At 45.5% G+C, this 27,421-nt stretch overlaps 1 protein-coding gene across 4 annotated transcripts; it reads left to right on the forward strand.

Annotated features, from left to right (window-relative positions):
* The first annotated feature begins 255 nt into the window (after positions 1-255).
* rcc1 (regulator of chromosome condensation 1) lies at positions 256-24,010 on the forward strand. 4 transcript variants are annotated; one of them, XM_080211172.1, is made up of 10 exons: positions 256-369; positions 2,402-2,495; positions 7,028-7,218; positions 12,251-12,430; positions 14,698-14,794; positions 16,732-16,854; positions 17,256-17,408; positions 17,841-17,960; positions 21,887-22,039; positions 23,681-24,010. In XM_080211172.1, the coding sequence occupies exons 1-10, from the start codon at positions 367-369 to the stop codon at positions 23,857-23,859; spliced, it is 1,293 nt and encodes a 430-aa protein (XP_080067298.1). In that variant the 5' UTR covers positions 256-366; the 3' UTR covers positions 23,860-24,010. The 4 variants fall into 4 exon arrangements, with proteins under 4 accessions (XP_080067298.1, XP_080067297.1, XP_080067296.1 ...); XM_080211171.1 differs by having other exon boundaries at positions 285-356; XM_080211170.1 differs by lacking the exon at positions 256-369 and adding an exon at positions 714-871.
* The last annotated feature ends 3,411 nt before the right edge of the window (positions 24,011-27,421 follow it).

A 27,421-nucleotide genomic window follows, 5' to 3' on the forward strand; every position in this document is an offset into this window, starting at 1 on the left:
CACCTACAGTAATTTGCTTTTATTTTGACCTATTGGGGAACCTCGATGTAGTTGCCGAATGCAAAAGTGACTTTAACAAATGACTGGGGTAAGCGTTTGAGAATGATAGACGTTAGCATGTGGCAACAGCAGCGACAGCTGCAGGAAGACAAGACAACAACGTGACCTCTTGTCCAGGGACCAGCCAGAGTCAACTGGCTCCACTCCATGAGTCCATCCCCCACCCCCTCCCCTTCTCTCTCTGGCTGCTTCCGCATCCTTTTCAAAGTGCGCGGGCTCTGATCTCCGGCCTGGGCATGCGTCGGTGTTTGTCAGTGGCGCTGGGGAAGCAGAGAGGGAGAGGTGGCGGCAGGAAGGTGAGAGGAAATGGTAAATATATTTACTCCGTATGATAATAGGAGAGGAGATTAAATGAATGTTTGAGGGGGAGAGTTCGGTGCGACCGCGATCACTCACGCTCCGAACGCCGTTTGTTGTCCCAGCGTTCCAATTTAGAACGCCGAGTGTTGTCCCAGCGTTCCAATTTAGAACGCCGAGTGTTGTCCCAGCGTTCCAATTTAGAACGTCGAGTGTTGTCCCAACGTTCTGACCGGTGTGTATGTGTGTGTGTGCGTGCGGGCACGTTCTATTTTGGAACGTTCGGCCGCCGCGGCGTCCGGAGCCCACATTCCAGTCCCATCACTTCGGGATCAGTCTCCTACCCTGGTACCATGGCCCAGACCCCGCAACAAGATCTTTCCCAGTTTTAATTCTCTGCTCCGGGACGGCACACGCCTCCCCGCCCCCTCCCTTCTGTTAAATCATGGCATCGAATCCCTCCCAAGCCCTTACACTTCTGTACAGTGAATCACTTCTTCTAAACGGCCGGGAGGTGATAAGTTTTGTTTGCTTGTGAATAACGTTGTGTTCGTGTGTGTGTTTTTTGGAGGAGGGGCAGGAAAGTTTGCGACTGGAGGCGCGGGATATTTTTAAAAGTCGCGGGCCTGGGGCGGGCTGGGCTTCCCATGTTTCGCTTGCTGTCATCGGCTGGGCTATTTGGCTCCTTTTGCTCACTGCTTAGGCCTTGTGCTGCCGGAGTATCCAGAATAATCGCTCGGTTCTCTGACCTTCCTGCGGTATTCCTGTACGTGTAATGTTTTAATTTATGAACAGGGTCTCGCTATCCTTTCACGGGGGAGGCTTTTTTTAAAAAAGTTTTGGGCGTAGCTGGCGAGAGTTACCGAAGAGATTTAGAATCTAACATTTTAGGCCCCAGAGATTTTTTTCCTCTCGGTGAGCGGGCAGTTTGAATGACATTGTTTCCTTTTTGGTTAGTCTTAAGAGCCAACTTGCCACAACAGCCTTACAGACAATAACCAGGGTTTCTTGGTTATTTTATAATAAAAAAAATTTGCTGTGGCAAAAACACCGGGGATGGGGTTGGGGGGGGGGGTGGCGGAAGGAGATGATTTTATATTTTCCCCTCTACGCAAAGTTAAAATGATCTGTAGTCTGGTGGGAGAGTGGAAGTACATTCAGCTGTGAAAGGAATTGGATATAAACTCAAAAGGGGAAACAAAAGTTGCAGGGCTCTGGGGAAAAGGGGCAGTCTAGAGGGACTGCTTCCAGAGCTGCAAAGGCCCCAGGAACTGAATAATCTGTGGGACGGTAAGTCCATGACTGCTTTGAGATATAGACGGCTGCTGTACCTGAATGGGAGCTGATAGCTTCCAAAAGGCATAACACATTTGATTCCAACTTTGGACTCTGATCACAGATCTGTGTCTTATTAAAATATGCCTTAATGGGACAGTTACAAAACAGGCAAGCAAATTATTTTGTAATGATTATAGTTATTTATGAGGTGGGGATGCCGGCGTTGGACTGGAGTGGACACGGTAAGAAGTCTCACAACGTCAGGTTATAGTCCAACAGGTTTATTTAGTTCACCATGAAGGAGCAGTGCTCCGAAAGCTCATGCTATCTCATAAACCTGTTGGACTTTAACCTGGTGTTGTGAGATTTCTTACTATGGTTATTTATAAAAGGGTGGAGGAGTGGGTCATTGAATGGGGAGTGCATGTTCTTTTAATCTGAAGATCATCAGGAATGCCCACGAGCGCAGTTGACACATTCTGTGTCCGTTGGGCACCATGGGCTGAGGTGCATTATAAACCCTGATAACCACCACACTGATTTAATGTTTTGAGTTTCCTTTGTACTTTGGTTTTGTTCGGGCTATTCCCCTTCCTTTTGGGGGGCCCTTTTACTTTGTCCCTCAGTGAATTTGTGTTGGTTTATTTGTTTGCTATAAAAGAGGAAGATCATCAAGAACGCACCAGCACGAAAGCACAGTGTAGCTAAATCTCTGATGCCATCAGTCTTCCATATGTATTTCATTTCAAATCTTATTGCTTGACAGGAATTTCAGAACGCGATGCCTGGGAAAAGGACCGTGAAAAGATCAAAAGATAATGAAGAGAATACACAAGATGACGAAAGTAAAAAAGTAAAGCGTGAGTATCTTTTCACTTTGTAGTTTGCAACATGTCGGGATTCTTCGATTACTACTTAGATTAGAGGAGATGTGTGAGGCAAGCTTTTTAACACAGAGTGTGGTGAATGTCTGGAGCGCGCTGCCCGGGGAGGTGGTGGGAACAGGTAGGATTGCGGCATTTAAGGGGCAACTGGACGAATACATGGAAAGGATGGGAATGGAAAGATACAGACTCTAAGTGCACATAGTTTCAGTTTAGGCAGGCATCATGATTGGCGCAGGTTTGGAGGACTGGTGGGCTGTTCCTATGCTGTACTTTTTTTTGTTCTTTGTACTGGCTGAGTTCTGTGTTTAAAATTTATTTATTGGTCACAAGTAGACTTAAGCAAGGTTCAGCTGGACCTGTGAAGCTTCACTTGGTTGAATAACTTCCCAACATACCTCAGCATATACATGTTTAAATTTTATTTATTAGTGTCACAAGTAGGCTCATATTCCTGCATTGATGTAGTTACTGCAATGAAGTTACTGTGAAAAAGTGTCGCCACGCTTTGGGTACATTGAGGGAGAATTTAGCATGGCCAGTGCACCTAACCAGCACTTCTTTCGGACTATGGGAGGAAGCTGGAGCACCCGGAGGGAGCCCATGGGAAGACACGGGCAGAACATGCAGACTCCGCACAGACAGTGACCCAAGACGGGAATCGAATCTAGTTCCCTGGAGCTGTGAGGCAGCAGTGTTAACCATTCTGCCATCGTGAATATTACTGTTATTCACTCGCTTACTGTTTTGGGTGCATTTTAAACTTTTGGTCAAATGTTCATGCTTTATCCTTCACTCAAGGAAGATGATCTCGATGTTTATCATTTGGAAAATCCTCCAGTGGTATGAGTGGAGAGAAAGTGGTCATGTCGCGGGTAGGAAGTCTGGTGAAATATCGGAAAGGAAGGGCGGTTAAAACCTTGTCTCGAGAGTCTGGGATTGATCCCACGTATCGGTGCCCCAACAGAATGCTGGCTGAGCAAGTGGCTTGGCAATTTCTGCACACTGGTCAGCTCGCAGTGCCCATGTACGTTCCAGGCCCTGGCCTAAGCTTTGCTGTTTTGACTATGTACACTGAAGCTCCCTCAGGTTTTTGGTGAACAAGTCAGCATTCTATATTGAATTAAAAACAAACCTCTTTGTGAATCCAACCTGTGTGGATCACCTAAAAGTATGCATTAGTGGTTCTTGGACACACTGGTGTGTGTTCCAAGTCTGGCAAACATTTGGCAATTCAAAATAGAGTAAATTTTAAGCACTAACTGACCCACTTGGTCAGCCTTGGTTCAATGGGTAATGGTCTTGCTTCTGAGCCCAAAGCTTATGAGTTCAAGTCCTACCTTGGTGATTTGTGAACAAAAATCTCAGCTGATTTCCCAGGTGCAGTACTGAGGGATTGCTATCTTTCTGCTGAGATTTTAAACTGAGGTCCGCACCAGATGGACAGTAAAGGATCCCATGGCACAACTTCATTGAAGAGAAGGTGTGCGTGGATGTGTGTGTATGTGTCCCTGCTGGGGTCCTGGCCAATATGTATCCCACGAGTATGTGGTTGTTAACAATGTGCAGCATGTGGGAGCTTCCTGTGTACAAATTGGCTGCTGAATTTCCCTCATTACAACAGTGACAAAGTTTCAAAAGTACTTCATTTGACTGTAAAGTGGTTTGGGATGTCCTGAGGTTAGCAAAGGTGCTACGTGGATGCCAGTTTTGTGTATAATCCAGGATACGGTATGGTACTGAGCCTTGTAGAGCAGGGTGACCTCGCGTTGGGCAGCATGTGTGGAATAGCTCAGTTGTGCTGGGGGAGACTTGGTGAGATGAGGGGAGTGAAATGCCGTCTCCTTGTGGTGGGTGTCCGTTTCAACCTCCGGAAAGGTTCTTTATAAAAGTGGCTAATTCAAGGGGAAGTGATTTCGAAGCTGGAGGAATCTGCAGATATGTGGCCTTTTATGGGTAATGGATAATGGTCTTGCTTCTGGTGTTGCCAGCCTTCACGCTGCTGCCTCACGGCTCCAGGGACTCGGGTTCGATTCCCGGCTTGGGTCACTGTGCGGAGTCTGTGTGTTCTCCCTGTGTCTGCGTGGATTTCCTCCGGGTGCTCTGGTTTCCTTCCACAGTCTGAAAGATTAGGTGCTGGTTGGGTGTGTTGGCCGTGCTAAATTCTTCCTCAGTGTACCCGAACAGGCGCCAGAGTGTGGCAACTAGGGGATTTTCCCAGTAACTTCATTGCAGTATTAATGTAAGCCTACTTGTGACACTGATCAATAAAATAAACTTTTTAAAAAAAAGTGGGAAAAGCAGAAATCTCAAATTCAAATCTCAATGCACCCAATAATTGCATTGTCTTGATATCACATTGCATCCTGTGTTGGAGACAGGCCTGTAGAGTAAATTCTAACTTGCTGACACATTTACAGGCCCTGTATAAATGCAGTTTGTTCTTGTTGACATTGCCACCAGATTGGCAAACACCACACATTCCACACTGTATTACCTGCCAGTTCGTGAACACTGCGCATGCACAGTTTCAGTTGGTTCTGCCTGTTACATGTGGGACAATTTGGAACTGGTGAGATTTGATGTAATTGCTGACTGAATTGCACACTCATTCACTTTGTAATAGAAAGTGTGCGTTGGGATAAACCAGCCGGTTGTATGTTTTCCCGGTTAATGAACAATTAATCATAATTTCAGAAATCTTCCCAACAAATTATATTGGAATGGCCAATCCATTGTGTACCTGTGGTTTGGACAGCCCTGGGTGTAGGTTCCTACAATGGATCAGGAAGGACGGACTCTCTGTTAACCAGATCTGTGCTAAGTGGGCAGCAGGAATTAAAACATCAACGTTCCTGTTTAAACATGCTCCCAGATCATGGACCTGCTTTGTGACGTCTGCAAGCTCTGTTGATGAGGTTGCACTTTTTGTTTGGTTGATGTTACCAAGACGATCTGTGTGTCACACTGCTCCTACTCTCCTGCATCACCAGAGTATGACGTCTCTGGGGGTGGTGCGAGAACTGGGTTTGGTCCTTTTTCCATCTAGATGTATCTGTGACATTGCAGTTTCTTGCCCCAGTGTGTTAGTCTTGGTGGCTGAAGTTACGCACTTCACTTGCTCCCCAAATGTCAGTGGAAAGTGACCTTGTGCCTTTGCCAGTGTGGCAGACTTTGTATGTACTTGGATTGCACATTCCTCAGGAAAGCTGTCAATTTTCACTGCTGGCACCGATGGCTACGAAAGCTGTATCAAGTTGTATTTGCCCCTTGTTTGAACTGTAAGCACCATGAATGGGAAGCTAGTTGTCCCTGTACAGAAATCATCTACCTGCCACAGCAGAGTAAGTAACAGAGCAAACTTAGCAGGGCGAGACCTGTACAGACCATGATGTTTGATCCAGTTGGTTGATCTCCATCCAGGCAGCGGATGGGCAGTGCGCTCACTGTGTGGAGGCGGGTGGGACAACAGATAAACCAGCTTGCTCACCCCAATATAAAAGCAAAATACTGCTGGGACTGAAAACAGACAAATGTTGGAAAATATCTCCGGGTCTGACAGCATCTACAGCTAGAGAGACAGAGCTGGTCTTTCATGGTGATGACTGTTAGAAACTGCTGGGAGTTTCCTGAATCTTCTGATTTCATTCCTGCTCCAACAGCTGTTTAAAAACTGGAAATGCTGGAAATACTCAGCAGGTCTGGCAGCTTCTATAGAGAGAGAAACACAGCTAACGTTTCCAGTAGAATGTGACTCTTCTCCCTCCCTCCTTCCCTCCCTCCCTCCAGTGCTCTTCCATAACATCTTTAATGGTTTCTAATATTTTCCCTATGACATGTTAAGCTAAATGGCCTGCGCTGCTGTGATGTCTATGAGTTCCACTTACCTACCTTGATCTTATAACGTTTAATACCCACCCATGCCTAACAAAATATATCAGTCTGTCTGCTCTGGAATTTTTAATTGACCCCCGACCTCAACACCTTCCCTACCCATTGTTTCCCAATTCCCCAGCAGAGAAATTCCTTTCACGTTACTGACCCTTTTAATCATCTTAACCAGCTCCAGTAGATCATCCCTTTAATCCTCTTGTGACCAAGGATGGTGGCACAGTGGTTAGCACTGCTGCCTCTCAGCGTCAGGAACCTGGGTTCAAACCTGGCCTTGGGTGACTGTGTTGGAGTTTGCACATTCTCCCCATGTCTGCGTGGGTTTCCTCCAGGTGTTTCAGTTTCCTCCCGCAGTCCAAAAATGTGTGGGTTTGGTGGATTAGCCATGCTAGATTGCCCCTTAGATTGGATAGGTTAGCTATGAGAAAGGTGTGGGGTTATGGGGATAGGCTGGGAGAGAGGACGAGGGTAAGGTACTCTTTCAGAAAGTCGGTGCAGACTCGATGGGCTGAATGGCCTCTTCTGCACTGTAGGGATTCTATGATTCTAGCCTGTGTGGTTCTGTTTGTTTAGTCTCTGCTTTGTGATGATAAATGATGTTATTTTCCTTCCCGCAGTCTCTCACTCCTCACATGGGACGATCCCTGGGATTGTCCTGACGTTGGGCCAGGGTGATGTTGGCCAACTCGGCCTCGGAGAAAATGTGATGGAGAGGAAGAAACCCGCATTTGTCAAGCTATTGACAGAGAAAGTGGTGCAGGTGGAGGCTGGGGGTATGCACACTGTCTGCCTTGGGGTATCTGGCAGCGTAAGTACGGAAACAACGAGCGGTATTGATATCCCGTCTTCCCTGAGCTCCGTGCGGTCAAAAGCGCTTTACAGCCAGTGATGTACTTTCTGATGTGTCACAGTATGGACAACTGATTGGCACACAACAAGGCGCATCCATACTGCAATGTGATAAATGACCAGATAAACGTTTTCTAATAAACAATAATCAAATAATCAAATTGTGTTCAGAGCACAGGGAGAAATGTCTTGCTCTTGTTCGATATAGCACCATGAACTCTTTTACAGACAGCTGTGAGAGCAGACGACTTAACATCTTGTCCATAGGATGGCTCCTCTGACAGTGCAGCACTCCCCTGTGCTTGCTTTGAAGTGTCAGTCTCAAATGTCAATTGGCCCAGCATCCAAATCGGTGGACAGTTCACTCTTCGATGGCCTGGCTGTAATTTTAATGTTATTCCTCCACCTAAAGAAATACAAAGGTGAATTAATAGTCTCTTTAATTTTTTGCTCCATTCTTAAAGTTACAAAGCCAGTGCTCAGAATGGACCGGGCAAATCCAAATCCATTCCTTGCTTGCTCCAAAAACCAAACTCAGTATCCAACTGAATCCAATTCAAGGTCCCCATAAAAGGGACAAACAAGATCCAAGCTGACAAGACTTTGATTTGATTTATTATTGTCGCATGTATTAATGTACAGTGAAAAGTATTGTTTCTTGCATGCTATACAGACAAAGCATACCGTTTATAGAAAAGGAAACAAGAGGGTGCAGAATGTAGTGTTACAGTCATAGTTAGGGTGTAGAGAAAGGTCAATTTAATGCTAGGTAAGTCCATTCAGAAGCCTGATAATAACAGGAAAGAAGTTGTTTTTGAGTCAGTTGGTCCGTGACCTCAGACTTTTTTTATCCTTTCCAGTGGAGGATGGTGGAAGAGAGAATGTCTGGGCTGTGTGGGGTCCTTGATTATGCTGGCTATTTTCTTGAGGCAACGGGAAGAAATAAAACAGCTGTTCAGTACTACCCTGTCACTTAGCTAACCTCCTATGCATACTGTCTCTACCTCTTGAGATGACGCATCTTGGGCTTGATCTTTATCTTAGCCAAAAGGCTGAGAAACAATTGAAAGTTAATGATCAGTCACTTGTGTAGATTTGGATTAATTAAGGAAATTCAGTGCAGAATTGTTAAAGATAAATTGTGTTAATGCAGTTTGTTTGCACCTTTTGATGAGATAAGGTTAGGTTGATTGGCCTTGCTAAATTGCCTCTAGTGTTGGGATTAGTAGGGTTAATAAATGGGGTTACAAGAATAGGGCATGGGTGGGTTTGTGGTCAGTGCGGACTTGATAAGCTGGATGGCCTCATTTTGCACTGTAGGGATTCTATGAACAGAGATGGTTGATGAGGTTAAAAGCAAAAAAAATGCTGGATAGACTCAGCTGATCTGGCAGCATCTGGAGAAAAAACAAGAGTTAACATTTTGAGTCCATGTGACCCTTCTACAGAGGGTGATGTGGTGTACATTAACTTCTAATAGGTGACAAAGTGCGACATGACTGACTTGTCAATACAGTTGAACTGCATAAAAGAGAAAGGGCAGAGACAGCATAATGGGAGGTTAGCTAAGTAATGGTAGTAGTGAACAGCTGTTTTATTTCTGAACACGGGGATCGGTGGGCAGTGAGGTTCCCCAGGAATCAGTACTAGAACCACCTTAGATCATAGATACTCTCCAGTGCAGAAAGAGGCCATCTGACCCATCAAGTCTGCACTGACCACAATCCCTCCCAGGCCCTATCTGTGTATCACTACATATTTACCCGCTAATCCCTCTAACCTACACATCTCAGGACACTAAGGGGCAATTTTAGCATGGACAATCAACCTAACCTGCACATCTTTGGATTGTGGGCGGCACGGTAGCACAGTGGTTAGCACTGCTGCTTCACAGCTCCGGGGTCCTGGGTTCGATTCCCGGCTCGGGTCACTGTCTGTGTGGAGTTTGCACATTCTCCTCGTGTCTGCGTGGGTTTCCTTCGGGTGCTCCGGTTTCCTCCCACAGTCCAAAGATGTGTGGGTTAGGTTGATTCGCCATGCTAACATTGCCCCTTAGTGTCCTGGGATGTGTAGGTTTGAGGGTAAATGTATGGGGAAAGGGGCCTGGGTGGGATTGTGGTTGGTGCAGACTCGATGGGCTGAAGGGCCTGTTTCTGCACTGTAGGGTTCTATGTTTAACCCAGCCCACCCATAGGAAACCACACAGATACAAGGAGAACATGCAAACTCCACACAGTGACCCAAGCCAGGAATCGAACCCAGGTCCCTGGAGTTGTGAAGCAGCAGTGCTAAGCACTGTGCTACCAGCTATCTTGATTACATTAGACTTGGATCGATGGGGCACAATTTCAAAATTTGCAGATGACATAAAGCGTGTAATTATTGTGAAATCTGAGGAGGATAGTGAGAGACTTCAGCAGGATGTAGACAGGATACTGACAGATGATACTGAGTGCAGAGAAGTATGAAGTGGTTTGTTTTTGTAGGGAGAACAAGGAAAGGCAATTTAAAATCAAGAGTACTGTTCTATTAAGATTAACTGTACAGAATCATTGATGGCAGGACGGATTGGGAACATGCTTCCTCTGCCTGTCCCTTCACAAATCAGCTGATCTTTCCTGATCTGTGGTGCACTGTCTGAATCCAGAACTCTAGATTTCTAAAAGCAGCCATGACATCACCAAAATTAACTCAAGATAAAAGCAAAATACCGCAGAGTCTGCATCCAGACTTAATATTGGTTCTATTCTCTCTCCACAGATGCTGTCAGATCCTCTGGGATTTTCCAGCATTTTCTTTTAAGATTAACTCATTGGTTGTGAAGTGCTTTCGAATTTCTTAAGCACCTGCAAGGTTCTATATAAATGCAAATGTTTCCTTAATGCTAATGGTTCCCTCCAGTCGATGAGTTAATTGTATTTTGTGGGAGTTGCTGATGACTCAATAGTGCAAATGATAGCATTTCAGTGTGTGTAATCTACAACGTACTGGGTGTTGGATTTACCATTGACTGTGAATAGGTGAGAAATTTCAGCTAGGAGTGGTAATTAGTGCTGTCGTTCAGATCCTATTCACTGGCCTTTATCAGGTGAAAGGAGCTCCATTGTGAACCTGTGTGAAGACCATTAATACTTAATGCATGAGTGACAATGCAATACCATTTGAAACCCTGTGTCCAGAATGCAAAGAGTGCTTGCATTCTTGCACCATGACTCATGACAAACTGTCCATTGAAACTCTGGCTGTAAGGCAAATTGCTGGTTTCTAATCATGTGGCCAGGTCCTTTCTTAATTTGGAAACTTTATGCTATAAATAATGTTGCGTTGCTACTCTGATCATTTTCCATATATTGCTTTTAGTGTACAGTGACAGAAGGATATGATGTCTGTACACCATAGCTACAAAGATCAGATAAGTGCTGTGGCTACAAAAGTAGAACAAAGGCTGGGAATTCTGTGGTGAGTAACTCCCCACCTAACTTCTCAAAGCCCTGTCTGTGATCTACAAGGCACAAGTCAGCAGTGTGATGGAATGTGCTCCACTGATCTGGATGAGTGCAGTTCCAATCACAGTCAAGAAGCTTGACACTATCCAGGACAAAGTAGCCCACTTGACACCCATCCATCACCTTAACGTTCACTTCTATTACCGGCTGACAATGACAGCATTGTGTGCCATCTACACTGCAGCAACTTGCAGTATCTTCTAAACCTGTGGTCATTAGCACTGGGAAGAACAAGTATTGCAGGCACGTGGGAACACCACCATTTCCCAAGTTCCCGGCCAAATCCCACACGCTACCCTGACCTGGAATTATATCACCATTTATGTATTATCACTGGTTCAAAATCCTGGAACTCCCTCTCCAACAGCACTGTGGGTGTACCTGCACCACGTGGACTGCAGGGGGTCAAGAAGATGGTTCACCATCACTTCCTTGAGGGCAGTTAGGGATGGGAATGAATGTTGGCCTAGCCACCCAAGCCCACATCTCAATGAGTTAAAAATAAAAGGACACGTCCCTCACCTCAATTTGATAATAAGTTACATCCCGTGCCCTCCCGCCTGGTTTTGTGTTAACAATCTGGACAAAGCCTCGCTTCAGCTTTCTGGGTTATAGGGAAAAGACAGGAGAGTGGGGCCAACTGCATAGCCCCACTGAGAGACCAGTGGAAGCATGATGGGCCAAATGGCCCTCTGTGGTATTGTGTCGTTCTGTGATTCTAAAAGCACCAAATCATGGGAAAACTTGAGGAATTTCAATGGAGAGCTAACATTTGATCAGAACTGGGTGAAATGGGAAAACCAATAACTTTTCCCAGGGCTGAGTATTCATGCATTTTCTTGCTGCTTTTTTGGTCTGTGAATGAAAGAAGGTTCTGCATTTATATAGCACTTTATACCACAACTTTGATGTCCCAAAGAGAGAATCATAGAATCCCTACAGTGCAGAAGGAGGCCATTCAGCCCATTGAGTCTGCACTGGCCACAATCCCACCCAGGTCCTATTCCTGTAACCCCTCATATATCCCGCTAATCCCCCTGAAATTAGGGTCAATTTAGCCAATCAACCTAACCTGCACATCTTTGGACTGAGAGGAAAGCAGAGCACCCAGAGGAAACCCACGCAGACAGGGAGAAAAAGTGCAAACTCCACACAGTCAGTGACCTGAGACCGGAATTGAACCTGGGTCCCTGGTGCTGTGAGGTAGCAGTGCTAACCACTGTGCCACCGTGCCGCACTCAGCTTCACAGCTAGTGGAGCACTAGTGTAGTTATGTAGGAGAGGTGGCAGCCATTTTGTGCACAGCAAGCTCCCACAAGCAGCAATGCGACAAACGATTGGGATAGCTGTTTTTAGTGATGATGGTTGAGGGACTCTGGGGAGAAGTCCGACGGGTAGGGATGACCTGTTAAGGCTGTGCGAATTGTTTGAAGCCAGTGATGTTGGATAATCCTGACTTTGTTTCTCTTGCTCTTTGTTTTTCAGGTTTACACGTTTGGCTGCAATGATGAAGGTGCCCTCGGCCGCGATACATCGCAGGATGGGTCAGACACAATCCCTGCTCGCGTCGCACTCAACGAACACGTGGTCCAAGTTTCTGCCGGTGATAGTCACAGTGCGGCTCTGACTGACATTGGGCAGGTCTATATCTGGGGCTCCTTCAGGGTAAGTTACGAGAGGGGATCTTTAAAAGCCAGTAGTGTTGGTGGATCAGGTGGGAGGAAATCGTTCCCAGTAGCAGGAGGATCGGAAACGCAAGGGCACAATTAAAGTAATTTGGCGAAAGATTCTATGATTCGATGATTCTAACCAGATGGTTCTGAGGTGAGGAATAAAAAGCCAGAAATGCTGGAAAATCTCAGAGGGTCTGGCAGCAAATGTGGAGAGAGAATCAGAGCTACGCTTCGAGTCCAATATGAGGCCTCTTTGGAACTTGTCCTGCAACAGGACTTCTGTTTTGAATTGAGGTATTTCATAATCCTTACAGTGCAGAAGGAGGCCAGTTGTCCCATCAAGCCTGCACTAACAATAATCCCACCCAGGCTCTATCCCCACAACCCCAAGTATTTACCCTGTTAGTCCCCCTGATAGTAAGGGGCAGTTTAACATGGTCAGTCAACCTAATCTGCATATCTTTGGGCTGTGGGAGGAAACTGGAGCACCCGCGTGGATACGGGGAGAACGTGCAAAACTCCACACAGACTGTGACCCAAGGTTGGAATTTAACCCGGGTCCCTGAAGCTGTGAGGCAGCAGTGCTAAGCACTGTACCAGCATGCTGAGATATTAGACCCAACTATTTCATAATTCTGTTTGGAGGGAAGGCAGTAAATGTTTAGTTCGCACACGGGGTTGTGGAAATTTGGATCTATCATCCTGAAAAAGCCAAGGTGATTAGAGTTTAGAAGAATGAGGGGAGATCTCATTGAGATGTATAAGGTGATGAATGGGATGGATAGGATAGAGGTGGAGAGACTCTTCCCGCTCAAAAAAGACAGTAGGACTAGGGGGCACAGCCTCAAGATAAAGGGGGGGCGGTTTAGAACGGAGTTGAGGAGGAACTTCTTCACTCAAAGGGTGGTGAATCTCTGGAATTCTCTGCCCGTTGAAGTGGTGGAGGCTGCCTCGCTAAATATTTTTAAGACGCGGGTTGATGGGTTTTTGATAAGAGAGGGGATTAAGGGTTATGGGGAGAGGGCGGGAATGTGGAACTGAGCAGCGACAGATCAGCCATGATCTTATTGAATGGCGGGGCAGGCTCGAAGGGCTAGATGGCCTACTCCTGCTCCTATTTCTTATGTTCTTATGATTACTGGTGACTTGATTCAAATTTCCAGCACTTTTTAGTCAATTTGTAGAGCAGATCTTTCTTGACAAATATCAAAGAATTCTGATAAAAATAGTGTGTTAATGAACAGTGAGAAACAGCCCCTGTCTCTATTACATTTTTGTTTGTATTCATTCATGGGTTGTGGGCATTGCTGGCTGGACCATCATTTATTGCCCATCCCTGAGGGCATTTAATAGTCGGTCACATTGCTGTAGCTCTGGAGTCACATGTAGGCCAGACCAGGTGAGGACAGCAGATTTTCTTCCTAAAGGACATTACTGAACCAGATGGCTTTTGCTGACAATTGACAATGGTTTCATGGTAACCAGTAGATTCTTAATTCCAGGTTTTTTTTATTGAATTTGGGATTCGAGCCTGGGTCGCTAGAACATTAGCTGAATTTCTGGACTAATAGTCTAACGATAATACCACTAGGCCATCGCCTCCCCATTACCCAGTTGGTTTATTAAGGAGGAATAAGAAAGACCTGGATTTGTGTTGTATCTTTTGTGACCTCTGGGAGTCCCAAAATGCCCTGCAACAGCTTGAGTTCTTTGACAGTCTGGTTGCTGTTTAAATGGAGGAAATGCAGCAGCACATTTTGGTGCAACAAGCTCCCACAAACAAAGTGATTGATATGGAATTATTGGAGGGATGAATATTGGCTGGGGCACTGGGCAGTGCTTCTCTGCTTTCCTTCAAAGTACTGCAATGGAATCATTTACATCTACTTATGAGTTTAGTCAGGGCCTTAGTCTCGTTAAAACTGTGACATGCACTTCTGACAGTGCAGCACTCCCTTGGCACTGGCAGTGCCAGCCTAGATTTTGTACTTGGGTTTCTGTAGTGGGACTTTTCCCTGTGACTCAGCCACTCCGTCATGCCTGACACCTGACTTTTGTATTTTCTCCTTCCGGGTCCATCAAATCATACCTTGCCTTCATATTATTTTTAATTTTAGTTTTCCAGTTTTATCAGCTGTTATTCCTACAAAACTTTGAGAGATGTTTTTATTTTTTTTTTCCCTCGCTGTATGTTTTGAAAGGCTGTTGTAGCACTCTGATTTTCGTGCTTAACCTGTGTTTAAATGTGGATTCCTACAGGATAACAATGGCGTTATAGGACTACTGGAACCCATGAAGACCAGCTTTCTCCCACAGAAAATCCCCCTTGATGTTCCTATAGTTAAGATCACCTCAGGTGAGAAGACTTCACTCTCAGTCTAGTTTGATCCAGGTGTACAAGGGGCTTTCTGCATCAGACGCAATGGGGGGAACTTTCCTAGGGAGGGCTGGGGTGAAGATAAGGAACCACGAGATGAGAGTTATAAACATGCTGGTGTTCTTTTTTCCATTTGGCATACCTTGACATTTACAGATTCCTGTTTGATTTGAACAGTTACTATTGCCACAATATAAAAGCAAATTACCACGGAAGCTCTGACAAGGAGTCATCCAGACTTGATATGTTGGCTCTATTCTCTCCATGGATGCCTTCAGACCGGCTGAGGTTTTAGTTTTAGTTTAATTCATTTATTAGTGTCACAAGCAGGCTTACATTAACACTGCAGTGAAATTACTATGAAAATCCCCTAGGCGCCACACTCCAGCACCTGTTTGGGTACATTGAGGGAGAATTTAGCATGGCCAATTCACCTAACCAGCATGTCTTTTGAATTGTGGGAGGAAACTGGAGCACCTGAAGGAAACCCACGCAGACATGGGGAGAATGTGTAGACTCCACAAAGACAGTGACCTAAGCCAGAATGAAGGGAGATCTCATTGAGATATATAAGGTGATGAATGGGATGGATAGGATAGAGGTGGAGAGGCTCTTCCCACTCAGAAAGGACAGTAGGACTAGAGGGCACAGCCTCAAGATAAAGGGGGGGGGGGGCGGTTTAGAACGGAGTTGAGGAGGAACTTCTTCACTCAAAGGGTGGTGAATCTCTGGAATTCTCTGCCCGTTGAAGTGGTGGAGGCTGCCTCGCTAAATATTTTTAAGACGCGGGTTGATAGGTTTTTGATAGGCAAGGGGATTAAGGGTTATGGGGAGAGGGCGGGAATGTGGAACTGAGACACGACAGATCAGCCATGATCTTATTGAATGGCGGGGCAGGCTCGAGGGGCTAGATGGCCTACTCCTGCTCCTATTTCTTATGTTCTTATGACACTGCTGGTTGCCCTGAGGACTTTGAAGGCAGGCTTGCCCCTAGGACTCCTTCAGCCTTTTTATTGCCAACAGTGGTGCAGTGAGTAGCGCTCTCACACCTCAGATGTACGAGGTTGTGGGTTGAACTCCCACCTCAGAGCCTTGAACGTAGCAATGGCTGACACTGCAGTGCAGCATTGAGGGCGTGCTGTCCTGTCTGAGGTGCCATCTTTCGGATGAGGTATGGACTTGCAAAATCCTACAACGCTATAATTAAAGATGAGCTGAGCCATGGTGTTCTGGCTAATGTTTATCCTGCAAAAGAACATTTCTATTTGTAAAGAAGTTGCCTACTCTCGCACACTGCCATTTGTGGGAGCAAATGGCTGCTGTGCTCCCTGCGTTATTACACTTCATTAAATGCTTTGGGATGTCTTGAGGTTGTGGAATGGATTATATAAGTGCTTGCCTTTTCTATTTTTCTTTTCATTTCATAAAATCCCTACAGTGCAGAAGAGGCCACTCGGCCCATCGGGATATGCACCTATTCACTGACAGAGTATCTTGCCCAGGTCCTCTTCCCGTGCCCTGTTCCTGCAGTTCTGCATATTTCCCATGGCTAATCCATCTAACCTACACCTCGCAATTTTGCATGGCGAGTCTACCTAACCAGTCTGTTTTCCTGACTGTGGGAGGAAACCCAGTCCGACACGGGGACAACGTGCAAACTCTGCACAGACGGTCACCGAAGGCTGGAATTGAACCGGGGTCCCTGGAGCTGTGAGGCAGCAGTGCTAACCACTGTGCCACCGTGCTGCCTGAGTTCTTGTTATTGATGTGACCACACTGATGTTGGGGGAATTGCAAGTTTTGGTCCCGGGGCTGATGTCGGTGAATGGTAAGCTGGCTCCGCTGTTTGAACACTGATGAGCTCTTCCACTGAATATTGTTGACCAAAGCATTTCCTTTCTGCTCTTTATTTCCAGGCAATGACCACTTGGCGTTGCTATCTGTCGACGGTGATATTTACACCTCTGGCTGTGGCGAACAGGGGCAGCTCGGAAGAATTGCAGAATGCTTTACAAACAGGGGAGGAAGGAGAGGTCTCGGTAAATATGATGCGAACTCCTACAGTGCCCGACTCTCAGGAGCATCCTATTCGTGTATTTGTCCAGATGCATCTTAAAAATCACTATCGTATCTGCTTCAACTACCTCCCCCAGCAACGAGTTCCAGGCATCCATCACCCTCTGTATTAAAAAAAACTTGCCTTGTATCTCTTTTAAACCCTGCCCCTCGCACCTTAAACCTATGTCCCTTAATAATTGACTCTCCCACTTTGCCCAGTAAACTGATCAGCGTTATGTTGCAATCACAGCCCTCTTAACTTGCGTCATTAGTTGATCAGGAACAGCGAGCGGCCCATTTACTGCGGCGTCCCTTACAGTCGAGATTATTAAAGGCATTTTATTCCATTTAATCACCAGTTATTTCTGTTTAATTTGTTCAGAGCGACTCCTGATTCCCAAGAGCCTCAATCTGAAAGCCAAGGGGAGCGGGAAGGTGAAATTTCGTGATGTTTTCTGCGGGGCATATTGTACGTTTGCGATTTCCAAGGAAGGACATGTCTACGGTTTTGGACTGTCCAACTATCATCAGCTAGGTGAGCACAATCAGAAAGAAATGTTGCCTATAAACTTGCAGTCTGCTGCCCTAAATAACAAGAACAGTGTGCGTTTATCTAGCACCTTTTCATGCAGTTCCAGGGATGGGGGTGTGGTATCGCTTTTGCTTGGTTGGACTTGGTGCTTTTGGGAGAAACACGGCTGTGAGAAGGGAGAGAAACAGAAAATGCTGGAAAACCTCAGCAGGTCTGACAGCATCTGTGGGGAGAGAGTAGAGCCAATGTTTCGAGTCTGGATGACCCTTCGTCAGAGCTCCGTCAGACCTGCTGAGGTTTTCCAGCATTTGCTGTTTATATTTCAGATTCCAGTATCTGCAGGATTTTGCGTTAGTCTTAGTGCAAAGAGATGAGCTGAAAGGACGAAAAGTGATGAAGATATATGTGTGAGATGTTGTGTTTGTTCTGCTGCAGGAACATTAGGCACTACCCCCTGTTACTCAGCGCACAAACTAACAGCGTTCAAGAACTCAACAAAGTCTTGGGTCAAGTTCTCCGGTGGCCAGCACCACACGCTATGCTTGGACTCTGAAGGTGGGTGTTACTGTGCAGCTTTGTACAATAGGGGGCTGCTTCCATTTATCCGGTGGTTTTCCAAAAGGGGGTGAAACCTCATTTCTCATCTGTCTCCGTTTCTGACTTTTATTGGACCATAAGATGTAGGAGCAGAACCAGGCCACTCAATCACAGCAGATAAGTTTCTCAACCCCATTCTCTCACCTTTTAGACTATAAGGCATAGGAGCAGAATTAGGCCACTCGGCCCATTGGGTCTGCTCTGCCGTTCAATCATGGCTGATATTTTTCTCATCCCCATTCTCCTGCCTTTTTCCCCATAACCCCTGATCCCCTTATTAATCAAGAAACTATCTATCTCTGTCTTAAAGACATTCAGTGACCTAGCCTCCTCCTGTGGCAAAGACTTCCACAGATTCACCATCTTCTGGCTGGAGAAATTCCTCCTCACCTCTGTTTTAAAGGATCGTCCCTTTAGCCTGAGGTTGTGCCCTCTGGTTCTAGTTTTTCCTATTAGTGGAAGCATCCTGTCCACGTCCACTCTATCCAGGCCTCGCAGTATCCTGTAAGTTTCAGTAAGATCCCCCCCTCATTCTTCTAAGCTCCAAGTATGGACCCAGAGTCCTTGACCGTTCCCAGTGTGACATTTTCCTTGTAACTTTGATCCCAATATCGACCTGTCTGACTTTATCTTAAGTATATTCAGTGACCTGCCCTCCACAGCCTCCTGTGACAATGAATTCCATAGATTCACCACCCTCTGGCTGAAAATTCATTGACCTCACTGGCATTCTTGTTGTATCAGTGATCACCTGGGAGTGGTTGGCAGGAAGTTGATCCCAGTGCTTATCCAAAGCTGTCTCAGTACTGTGTTTACCTAAGCCCTGATACCGTGGTGGTTTTGTCCCAAGTAACATTAGGACGAATTTTACCACCTCGCTTGCCCCGGTTCTGGGCTGGGCGAGGCTCGCAGAACGGCATTTTCCGTTGGCCTCAGGCACGATCTTAAACGAGCCTCGGGCAGACGAGGTGGTAGAATTCCGGCATCGGTGAATGCTTATGACGGGAATCTGTCTATTTGCAAACAATACTTGATTGTGAGGCTAAGGAAGGGGGGAGGGGCGGGGATAGCTCTGGACTGTGGCTAAGTAGGTAGCACCTTCAGTGAGCTGGCACGTTGATGACGGGATGAATGGCCTCCTCTCCTGTTGTATGGTTCTGTTTGAGAATATTAATGCACTTTTAATAAAATATCTGGAAATGAAAAGCTGGTACCAGCGCTGTTGTGAATTTCTTGTAACAATCTAACTGGTTCACTGATTCCTTAGGGAAGGAAACCTGCTGTCCTTACCCAATAGGTGCATGGGAACGGGGAGAGGCCCTTTACCCCCTGAAACTTGTGCTGCCATTCAGTGAGATCATGGCCCATTTGCAGCCTAACTCCATGTGCCCATCTTTGCCACCTATTCCTTAATCCCTGTACTTAATGAATATTTCGTCATTATTTATATTCTGTGATTTCTATGATTTCATTTAAATTGAACAAGTGATTTTAGTGTCAATTGCTATTTGCAGGAGAGAGTTTCAAACTTCCAGCACCATTTGAGTGTCAAAATGTTTTCTAATTTCCCTCTAGGAAGGTCTGGCTGGAATTTTTAGATTATTCCATGTATTCCACGACTCCCTAAAGCCAGCACGAATAGTTTCCCTCTATCTATCCTGCCTGTTTCCCTTAATGTCTTGAGAAATTTCATCAAATTGCACCTTAACCTCCCTAAATTCCAGGGAATACCCCTAGTTTGTGTATTCTCTCCTCACAGTTTAACCTTTGGAGTGCTGTTTGCTTTCTTTTTTTTAATTTATTTTATGAGTGTCACAAATAGGCCTGCATTAACACTGCTGTGAAATTACTGTGAAAATCCCCTAGTCGCCACACTCTGGTGCCTGCTCAGGTACACTGAGGGAGGATATAGCATGGCCAGTGCACCTAACCAGCACATGTCTTTCAGACTGTGGGAGGAAACAGGAGCACCCGGAGGAAATCCGGGAAACACAGCCACAGAGAGAACTGTTTAAGCTGTGCTCGTACACGGTGTGGAACGCAGAACGCTCTCAGTACGCCACGTGTAATCTGACCAGGACTTTGCATGGTTGAAACTAGATCTAAAATGTTCCTTTAGCTTTATTGATTATTTTCTGCCCCAGAAATGCAGTATTTTAACTATTTCTGACGGTGAGCTGGGTAATATATTTTACCCATTAATCTGGCCATCTGTGAACAATAAAAACTAATGGATGGATTTCAGCGAAACTTGGTACACAGATAGGAGATGACCCAAGGAAGAACTGATTTGTTTTTGGTGAAGATGTGGATCCTAGGATTTCTTTTTAAGGAGAGGGAGATGGAGCGAGTTAACTCCTTTTTTTAAAAAGAGACAAATGTTATGGGTTGTTTAATGTGATTGTTTTGGAATGTGGATTTTACTGTCAAAATGTGAGCAGAGTTTTCAGAGCAGATTCTTTCATGGGATGTGAGCATTGCTGGCAGTGCCAGCATGTCTTGCCCATCCATAATTGTCCTTGAGCTGAGTTGCTTGCTAGGCCATTGCAGGAGGCAGTTATGAGTTAGTCTGTCGGCCAGACAAAGATTTTTTTTTTACAGCTCTGTAATAAGAGCATCAACCGAGGAGAAATCTTGAGGATGAGCTGTGTCATTATAGGAATGTTGAGTTGATAAAGAATGGTGGAAGTATGTGCTGTACCCCGTGTCCTCTTGTTACCTGTGTACCTGGGCCTGAAGTCTCTTTAGACTTCCACATTTTCTAACTTTTCCCTATCCTCCTTTAGATCCAAAACAGATCACCTCCCATTTGCCTATGTTGAAATCCATTTTCCACAGTTTTAGCCATTTGCTTAATCTACAGTATCTCTTGTGAGCTTATGCTCCCATCTACAGTGTCGCCTATCTTTGTATCCTCTGCAAATTTAGAAGTGTGGCTTTCCATTCCATTATCTCAGTTGTGATGACCTCATGGGGACCCTGTGCATGGACCTCATGAGTCACTTTCTAATGTACCTTCCTGTCCCAATACTGGTGCCTCTGCCACATGAAATGCAAATCCTCTTTCACACTTCACTCCTTCAGCCAGGTGCCCTCCTTCTTAATCTTACAGCTGCACATGGCCCGGGTAATAATTCGGAGATTATAATCCTTGAAGTTCTCTCTGTTGGTTGAGCTTCTAGGTCTTGGTGCTGTCTCCAAGCAGTAACAAGACAAGAGAGTCCTGAATGAATAGCAGACATTACTCAGAGGAACATGTGATCCGAAGGTGATTGTCAACAGACCCCGGAATAGGATAATTAAGAGGGCGTACAGGACACTTTCCATATCAGTTGTGGCAGTAGGGAGGTTATGTTGGAGTTTTATAAAACTTTGGTTAGGCTACAGCTGGAGTAGCGTGTGCAGTTAACTCCCCTCTGAAGTAGGGTAGAGAAGCACTCCATTGTATCAAACTGGCAACTGCAGGTTAAAGAGAGTGGCTCGCTACTCCTTGAGGGTAACTTAGGCTGGGCAATGTAGGTTTGGTGCAGTCAACACCCCTAGGCCCAAAATGGATAAAATGAAATCCTTCTGACATGTTACTGGGGGCACTGAAACACCCGTTACAATGGCCAGGGGATGAAGTTGGGCAGGTTGTACACAAGGCAGTGATGCTCACCAAGCTATCACTGCCACTGTCCTATCGCCAGGCACCTGTGCAATGTTTTCCAGAATATACTTGTGTCTAGACGTGTACTATGGAAGGAAGTCCCAAGCAAATAATGAAACTTTGGAGGTGCTGAGTTCGGATAGTAAAATATTTTTTTTTCAGACAAGCTTGCTATTTTTACTTGTCCTTTCTTGTCATTAATTCTGATCTTGTGTGTTTCTTTTTTTAATAAAAGGCAAAGTGTACAGCTTGGGCCGAGCGGAGTATGGCCGCCTGGGGCTGGGAGAGCATGGGACAGAGAAGAGTACACCCACCCTCATTCAGGGACTCCCTGTGATCGCTACGGTGGCTTGTGGGGCTTCTGTGAGTTATGCCGTCAGCAAGGATGGTAAGTTGGAGAGCTATAGAGGTTTACAGCATGGAAACAGACCCTTCGGCCCAACTTGTCCACGCCACCCAATTTTTAACCACTGAGCTAGTCCCAACTGCCCGCATTTGGCTCATGTTCCTCTGTACCCATCTTACCCATGCAACTGTTTAAATGCTTTTTAAAAGAGAAATTTGTACCTGTCTCTACTATTGCCTCTGGCAGCTTGTTCTAGACACTGACCACCCTTTGTGTGAAATAGTTGCACCTCTGGGTCCTTTTGTATCTCTCCCCTCTCACCTTAAACCTAAGCCCTCTAGTTTTAGATTCCTCTACCTTTGGGAAAAGATGTTGACTAACTACCTTATCTATGCCCCTCATTATTTTATAGACTTCAATAAGATCACCCCTAAGCCTCCTTCGCTCTAGAGGAAAAAAGTCCCAGTCTATCCAGCTTCTCCATAGAACTCAAACCATCAAGTCCTGGTAGCATCCTGGTAATTTTTTTTCTGCACTCTTTCTCATTGAATAATACGCTTTCTATAATAGGTTGACCAGAACTGTACACAGTATTCCAAGTGTAGCCTTACCAATATCTTGTACAACTTCAACAAAACACATTCCAACTCCTGTATTCAATGTTCTGACCAATGAAACGAAGCATGCTGAATGCCTTCTTCACCACTCTGTCCACCTGTGACTCCATTTTCAAGGAGCTGTGAACCTGCACCTCTAGATCTCTTTGTTCTAGAACTCTCCCAAACGCCCTACCATTAACTGAGTAGGTCCTGCCCCGATTTGATCTACCAAACTGCATCACCTCACGTTTATCTAAATTAAACTCCATCTGCCATTCATCGGCCCACTGGCCAATTGATCGAGATCCCATTGCAATCCTGGATAACTTTCTCGGCTGTCCGCTAGTCTACCAATCTTGGTGTCACCTACAAACTTATCAACCATGCTTCCTATATTCTCACCCAAATCATTAATATAAGTGAGAAATAACAGTGAACCCAGCACTGATCCCTGAGGCACACCGCTGGTCACAGGCCTCCAGTTTTAAAAAGAACCCACTGCAACCACCTCTGTCCTCTGTTGTCAAGCCAATTTAAAGTTTATTTATTAGTGTCACAAGGAGGTTTACACTAATGCTGCAATGAAGTTACTGTGAAAGTACCCTAGTTGCCACACTGCGGCGTCTGTTGATGTACAGAGGGAGAATTTAGCATGGCCAGTACATCTAACCAGCACGTCTTTCGGACTATGGGAGGAAACTGGAGCACCTGGAGAAACCCCACGCAGACCTGGGGAAAATGTACTGACTCGGCACAGACAGTGACCAAGCTGGGAATCGAACCCAGGTCCCTGTCGCTGTGAGGCAGCAGTGCCAACCACTGTGCCGTCCCTTTGTATCCAAGCTTTTGTTTCCCTACCCCTCTCCTCCACCACTCCTTCTTCAGTCTCCATACTCTCCCCATAGAAAGTGATTGATTTCTCGTGGGGGTTTGGTACTGCCTGTATTTTTGAGTTGAATAATCAAACTCCTGCCATTCTTTCAGGACTCCCCTTGTCTTGTTCCTGCTTGGAGATAGCACCAAGACCTCGGAGCTCAAGAGTATATTTATTTCTGACGCTTTTTTTTTTGGTTTGTTCCGCTAGGCCGAGCCTTTGCCTGGGGAATGGGAACGAACTTCCAGCTGAGCACGGGCACCGAGGAAGACGTGTGGAGCCCAGTCCAGATGTCAGGCCAGCAGCTGGAGAACAGGGAGGTGCTGTCCATCTCCAGTGGGGGCCAGCACACCGCGTTGCTCGTTGCAGAGCGTGACGGGCAGAGCTGATGAACGCAGCCCCCCTCTCTCTCCCCTGCAAAAATCTAAAAACTATTGCCGATAACACCTCGACTGCAAAGACTGAGTGAGCCCCGTACTTTCCCCCCACAATCCCTGAATGCAATGCTCGGATACGACAGGAATAAACCCTTTTTTTTTATTTGTTTGTATGTTTTCTGATAACCCATTGGATTGAAATCCGATCCTGTACACTCACGTACTCTGCTGTTATCATTGTGTTCGTGATGTGCAGACTGGTCGGTCCTCACTTTGACCTGTCGACCTCACTGCGGATTATACAGTAAAAAAAGCTTTTTCTTAAATTTAAATTTCCGTTCCGCTTGGGGAGAACATCTGGGGCAGGCATGTAGATTGTAGAGGAGGGGTGGGGGAAGAAAAAGAATTATTCTTTTAAAATCAAATAAATCTTTTTTGTGATAGTTTTCTATAAGATTTTTGCATTTCTCGTTCTTGTGTTGCTTGACTGATTTTTGGCAGCTTTCTAGATTTTGAATGTTTACATTTCTTTAATTTCCTCTCTATGCCACAGTTATTATCCCCGCTATTGTTTTGTCCTGTATAGTTTTGAGATTTATTCGAGGAGTCTAAAATCACAAGAAGAAACTGTTTCCAACGGCAAGTGACTTAGAAACCAGTGAGTGCAGGTTTAAACTAATTGACAAAAGAACTGGAGGCCACGTGGAAATAAAATTAGGCAGCACGTTGTTACGATCTGGGATTGTAGAATCCCCACAGTGCAGAAGAAGGTCACTTGGCCCACTGAGCCTGCACCAAAAACAATCCCATCTTGACCTCATCCCTGTGACCCCACGTATTTGCCCTGGTAGTCCCCCTGACAATACAGTTCATGACCAATCAACCCGCAAAACTTTGGCGTGTTGGAGGAAACCCATGCACACAGACTGTCACCCAAGACCGAATTTGAACCCAGGTCCCTGGCGCTGTGGGGCAATGGTGCTAACCGCTGTGCCGTGGACTGAATGGATGGTTGAAGCAGAGTTAATTATAACGTTCAAATGAGACTTGGATGAACTCTGGAAGGGAGAAGTTATTTGCGGGGCTGTAGGAAACAGCAACTTATTGGATAACTCCTTCAAAGAGCTGGCACAGGCATGATGGGCAGAATGGCAACCTTCTGTCCTGTATCATTCTGTGATATTTGTCTCCACTATCTGAATTGTGAAATAAGATTTTAAAAAACAAAACTTCATGCAAAAACAATCATTAACACACCAAAGAATGAATCCCTCTTAAGGATTTAAACTGTGTGCTTTCATAATGCTTGCTCTGTTTCATCTATTGTACAAACCCCCGCATGCTGATGGAGTGGCTTGGTGAATTCCATTTAACTCTGGGTTAATGTAGGGAGGGGTGGAGCTGACCTGAGTTTCTGTTTCTGGTTATTAGCCAGTGACTGTGTAGTGGAACTACACATACTGCACTGTGATCTAATGGATGAATTGGGTTGGGTGTTTGGTGGACAACTGGTAACTGAGAACATTCCAGCAGAATGAGGAGACGCTGTCGGGAAAAACGGCAGAAGAAATTAGAAGAGAGACATAAAGTAATGTGACTGTGGGGTCAGGGAGAACAAAGGAAATTATAGCACAGGATCAGGCCCTTCGGCCCTCCAAGTCTGCATCGACCGTGCTGTCCGACTGAACTAAAACCCCCGACCCCTCTGGGGACCATATCTTTCTATGGCCATCTATTCATGTATTTGCCCAGATGCCCCTTAAAAGTCACTATTATATATGCTTCCACTACCTTCCCCAGCAGCAAGTTCCAGGCACCCACCACCTTCTGTGTTTTGAAAAAAAAACCTGCCTTGTACTTCTCCTTTAAACCTTGCCCCTCGCACCTTAAACCTATGCCCCCTAGTAATTGACTCTTCCACTCTGGGGGGGGGTGGAATGCTTCTGACTATCCACTCTGTCCATGCCTCTCATCTTGTAGATTTTTATCAAATCGCCCCTCAACCTCCGTCATTCCAGCGAGAACAAGTTTCTCCAACCTCTCTTTGTAGCTAATGGGATCATCCTGGTGAATCCACATCTAACACATTCTTACCGCTTTAAAATCCCACCGGTATTGGAAAATACAGACCATTTTGTACAAAACACTTGCTGAGTTCACTATTTGCTCCTACACTATACCTCCAAAATTCTGTTGATTTTTTTTGTTGCCATTTCAAAATGAAAGATGTATAATGAGCAGATCCTGCTCTTTGGGTGAACTTCATGAAACTTTTTCCATTTCCTAATATTTATCTACTTGTCTTTTCCCACCTGTACTTTGGCTGAACACTCACCATCTCGATCTCTTTGCTGAATTTTCAATCTTACAAGAAATTTGACCCATCTCCTTAAAAGAGGCCAAATCCCACAACTCCGATCTGGTTTTGTCCAGACTGCAAAGTAAACACTGACACAAAGGTCAAACCCGAGATCTTTGGAGGAAAGGGCGTAAAATCCCGAATCTCTACTTTCCAATCTGTCTGTCCCATTATCCAGAAGGTAAATTAAGCAAGCATCAGGGCAGCACAGTGGTTAGCATCACTGTTTCACACCACCAGGGACCCAGGTTGAATTCCAGCTTTGGGTGACTATGTGGAGTTTGCACATTCTCCCCGTGTCTGCTTGGGTTCCCTCTGGGCTCCTCCCACAATCCAAAGCTGGGCAGGTTAGGTGGATTAGCCATGCTAAATTGCCCCTTAGCATCCCAAAATATGCCGGTTAAGTTGATAACCGTGCTACATTGCCCATTAGTGTTAAGGGGATTGGCAGGGTAAATATGTGGGGTTACGGGGATTGTTGTCGATGCAGGCGCAATAGGCCAAATGGCTGCCTTCTGCACTGTAGGGATTCTGGGATGTAGAGATGCAAGAGAGCTGAATTGAGAACAGATTTGCTTTGACAAGTTTAAGAGGTATTTTTTGGAAAAAGTTTGGATTGATATAGGGAACACATGTCTAAAGTAACAACAAAGTGCTGGAAAAACTGGAAAGAGATTAATGTAACAGTCACACAATTCATATTGTTCCTCTCCAGATGCTGTTAGACTGGCTGAGTTCTTGCAGCACTTTGCTTTTATTTCAGATTTTTGCTTTTATTATACAGATGTGGTCTGTCGGGACTTTAGGTGAAGGATAAGGTTTCTCACAAGAAGCTTTTTGGTGAACCTCCTGCATTTGTTAGATGAGTGGCACAATGGTTAGCACTGCTGCCTCACAGCTCCAGGGACCCAGGTTCAATTCTGGTCTTGGGTCACTGTCTGTGCAGAGTTTGCACGTTCTCCCTGTGTCTGTGTGGGTTTCTTCTGAGCGCCCTGGTTTCCTCCCACAGTCCAAAGATGTGCGGATGAGTTTGATTAGCCATGTTAAATTGCCCCTTGGTGTCAGCGGATTAGCAGGGTAAATTTATGGGGTTACGGGAATAGGGTGTGGATAGGATTGTGGCCAGTACAGATTCAATGGGTCGAATGGCCTCCTGTACTTTAGGATTCTATGATTGTAGGAAAGTTTTTCTTTGTTCTCTTGTTTCCAAACTTT

This window comes from Carcharhinus amblyrhynchos, chromosome 24 (genome assembly GCF_965287045.1).
Source record: "Carcharhinus amblyrhynchos chromosome 24, sCarAmb.v2.hapA, whole genome shotgun sequence".
NCBI classification, from domain to species: Eukaryota; Metazoa; Chordata; class Chondrichthyes; order Carcharhiniformes; family Carcharhinidae; genus Carcharhinus; species Carcharhinus amblyrhynchos.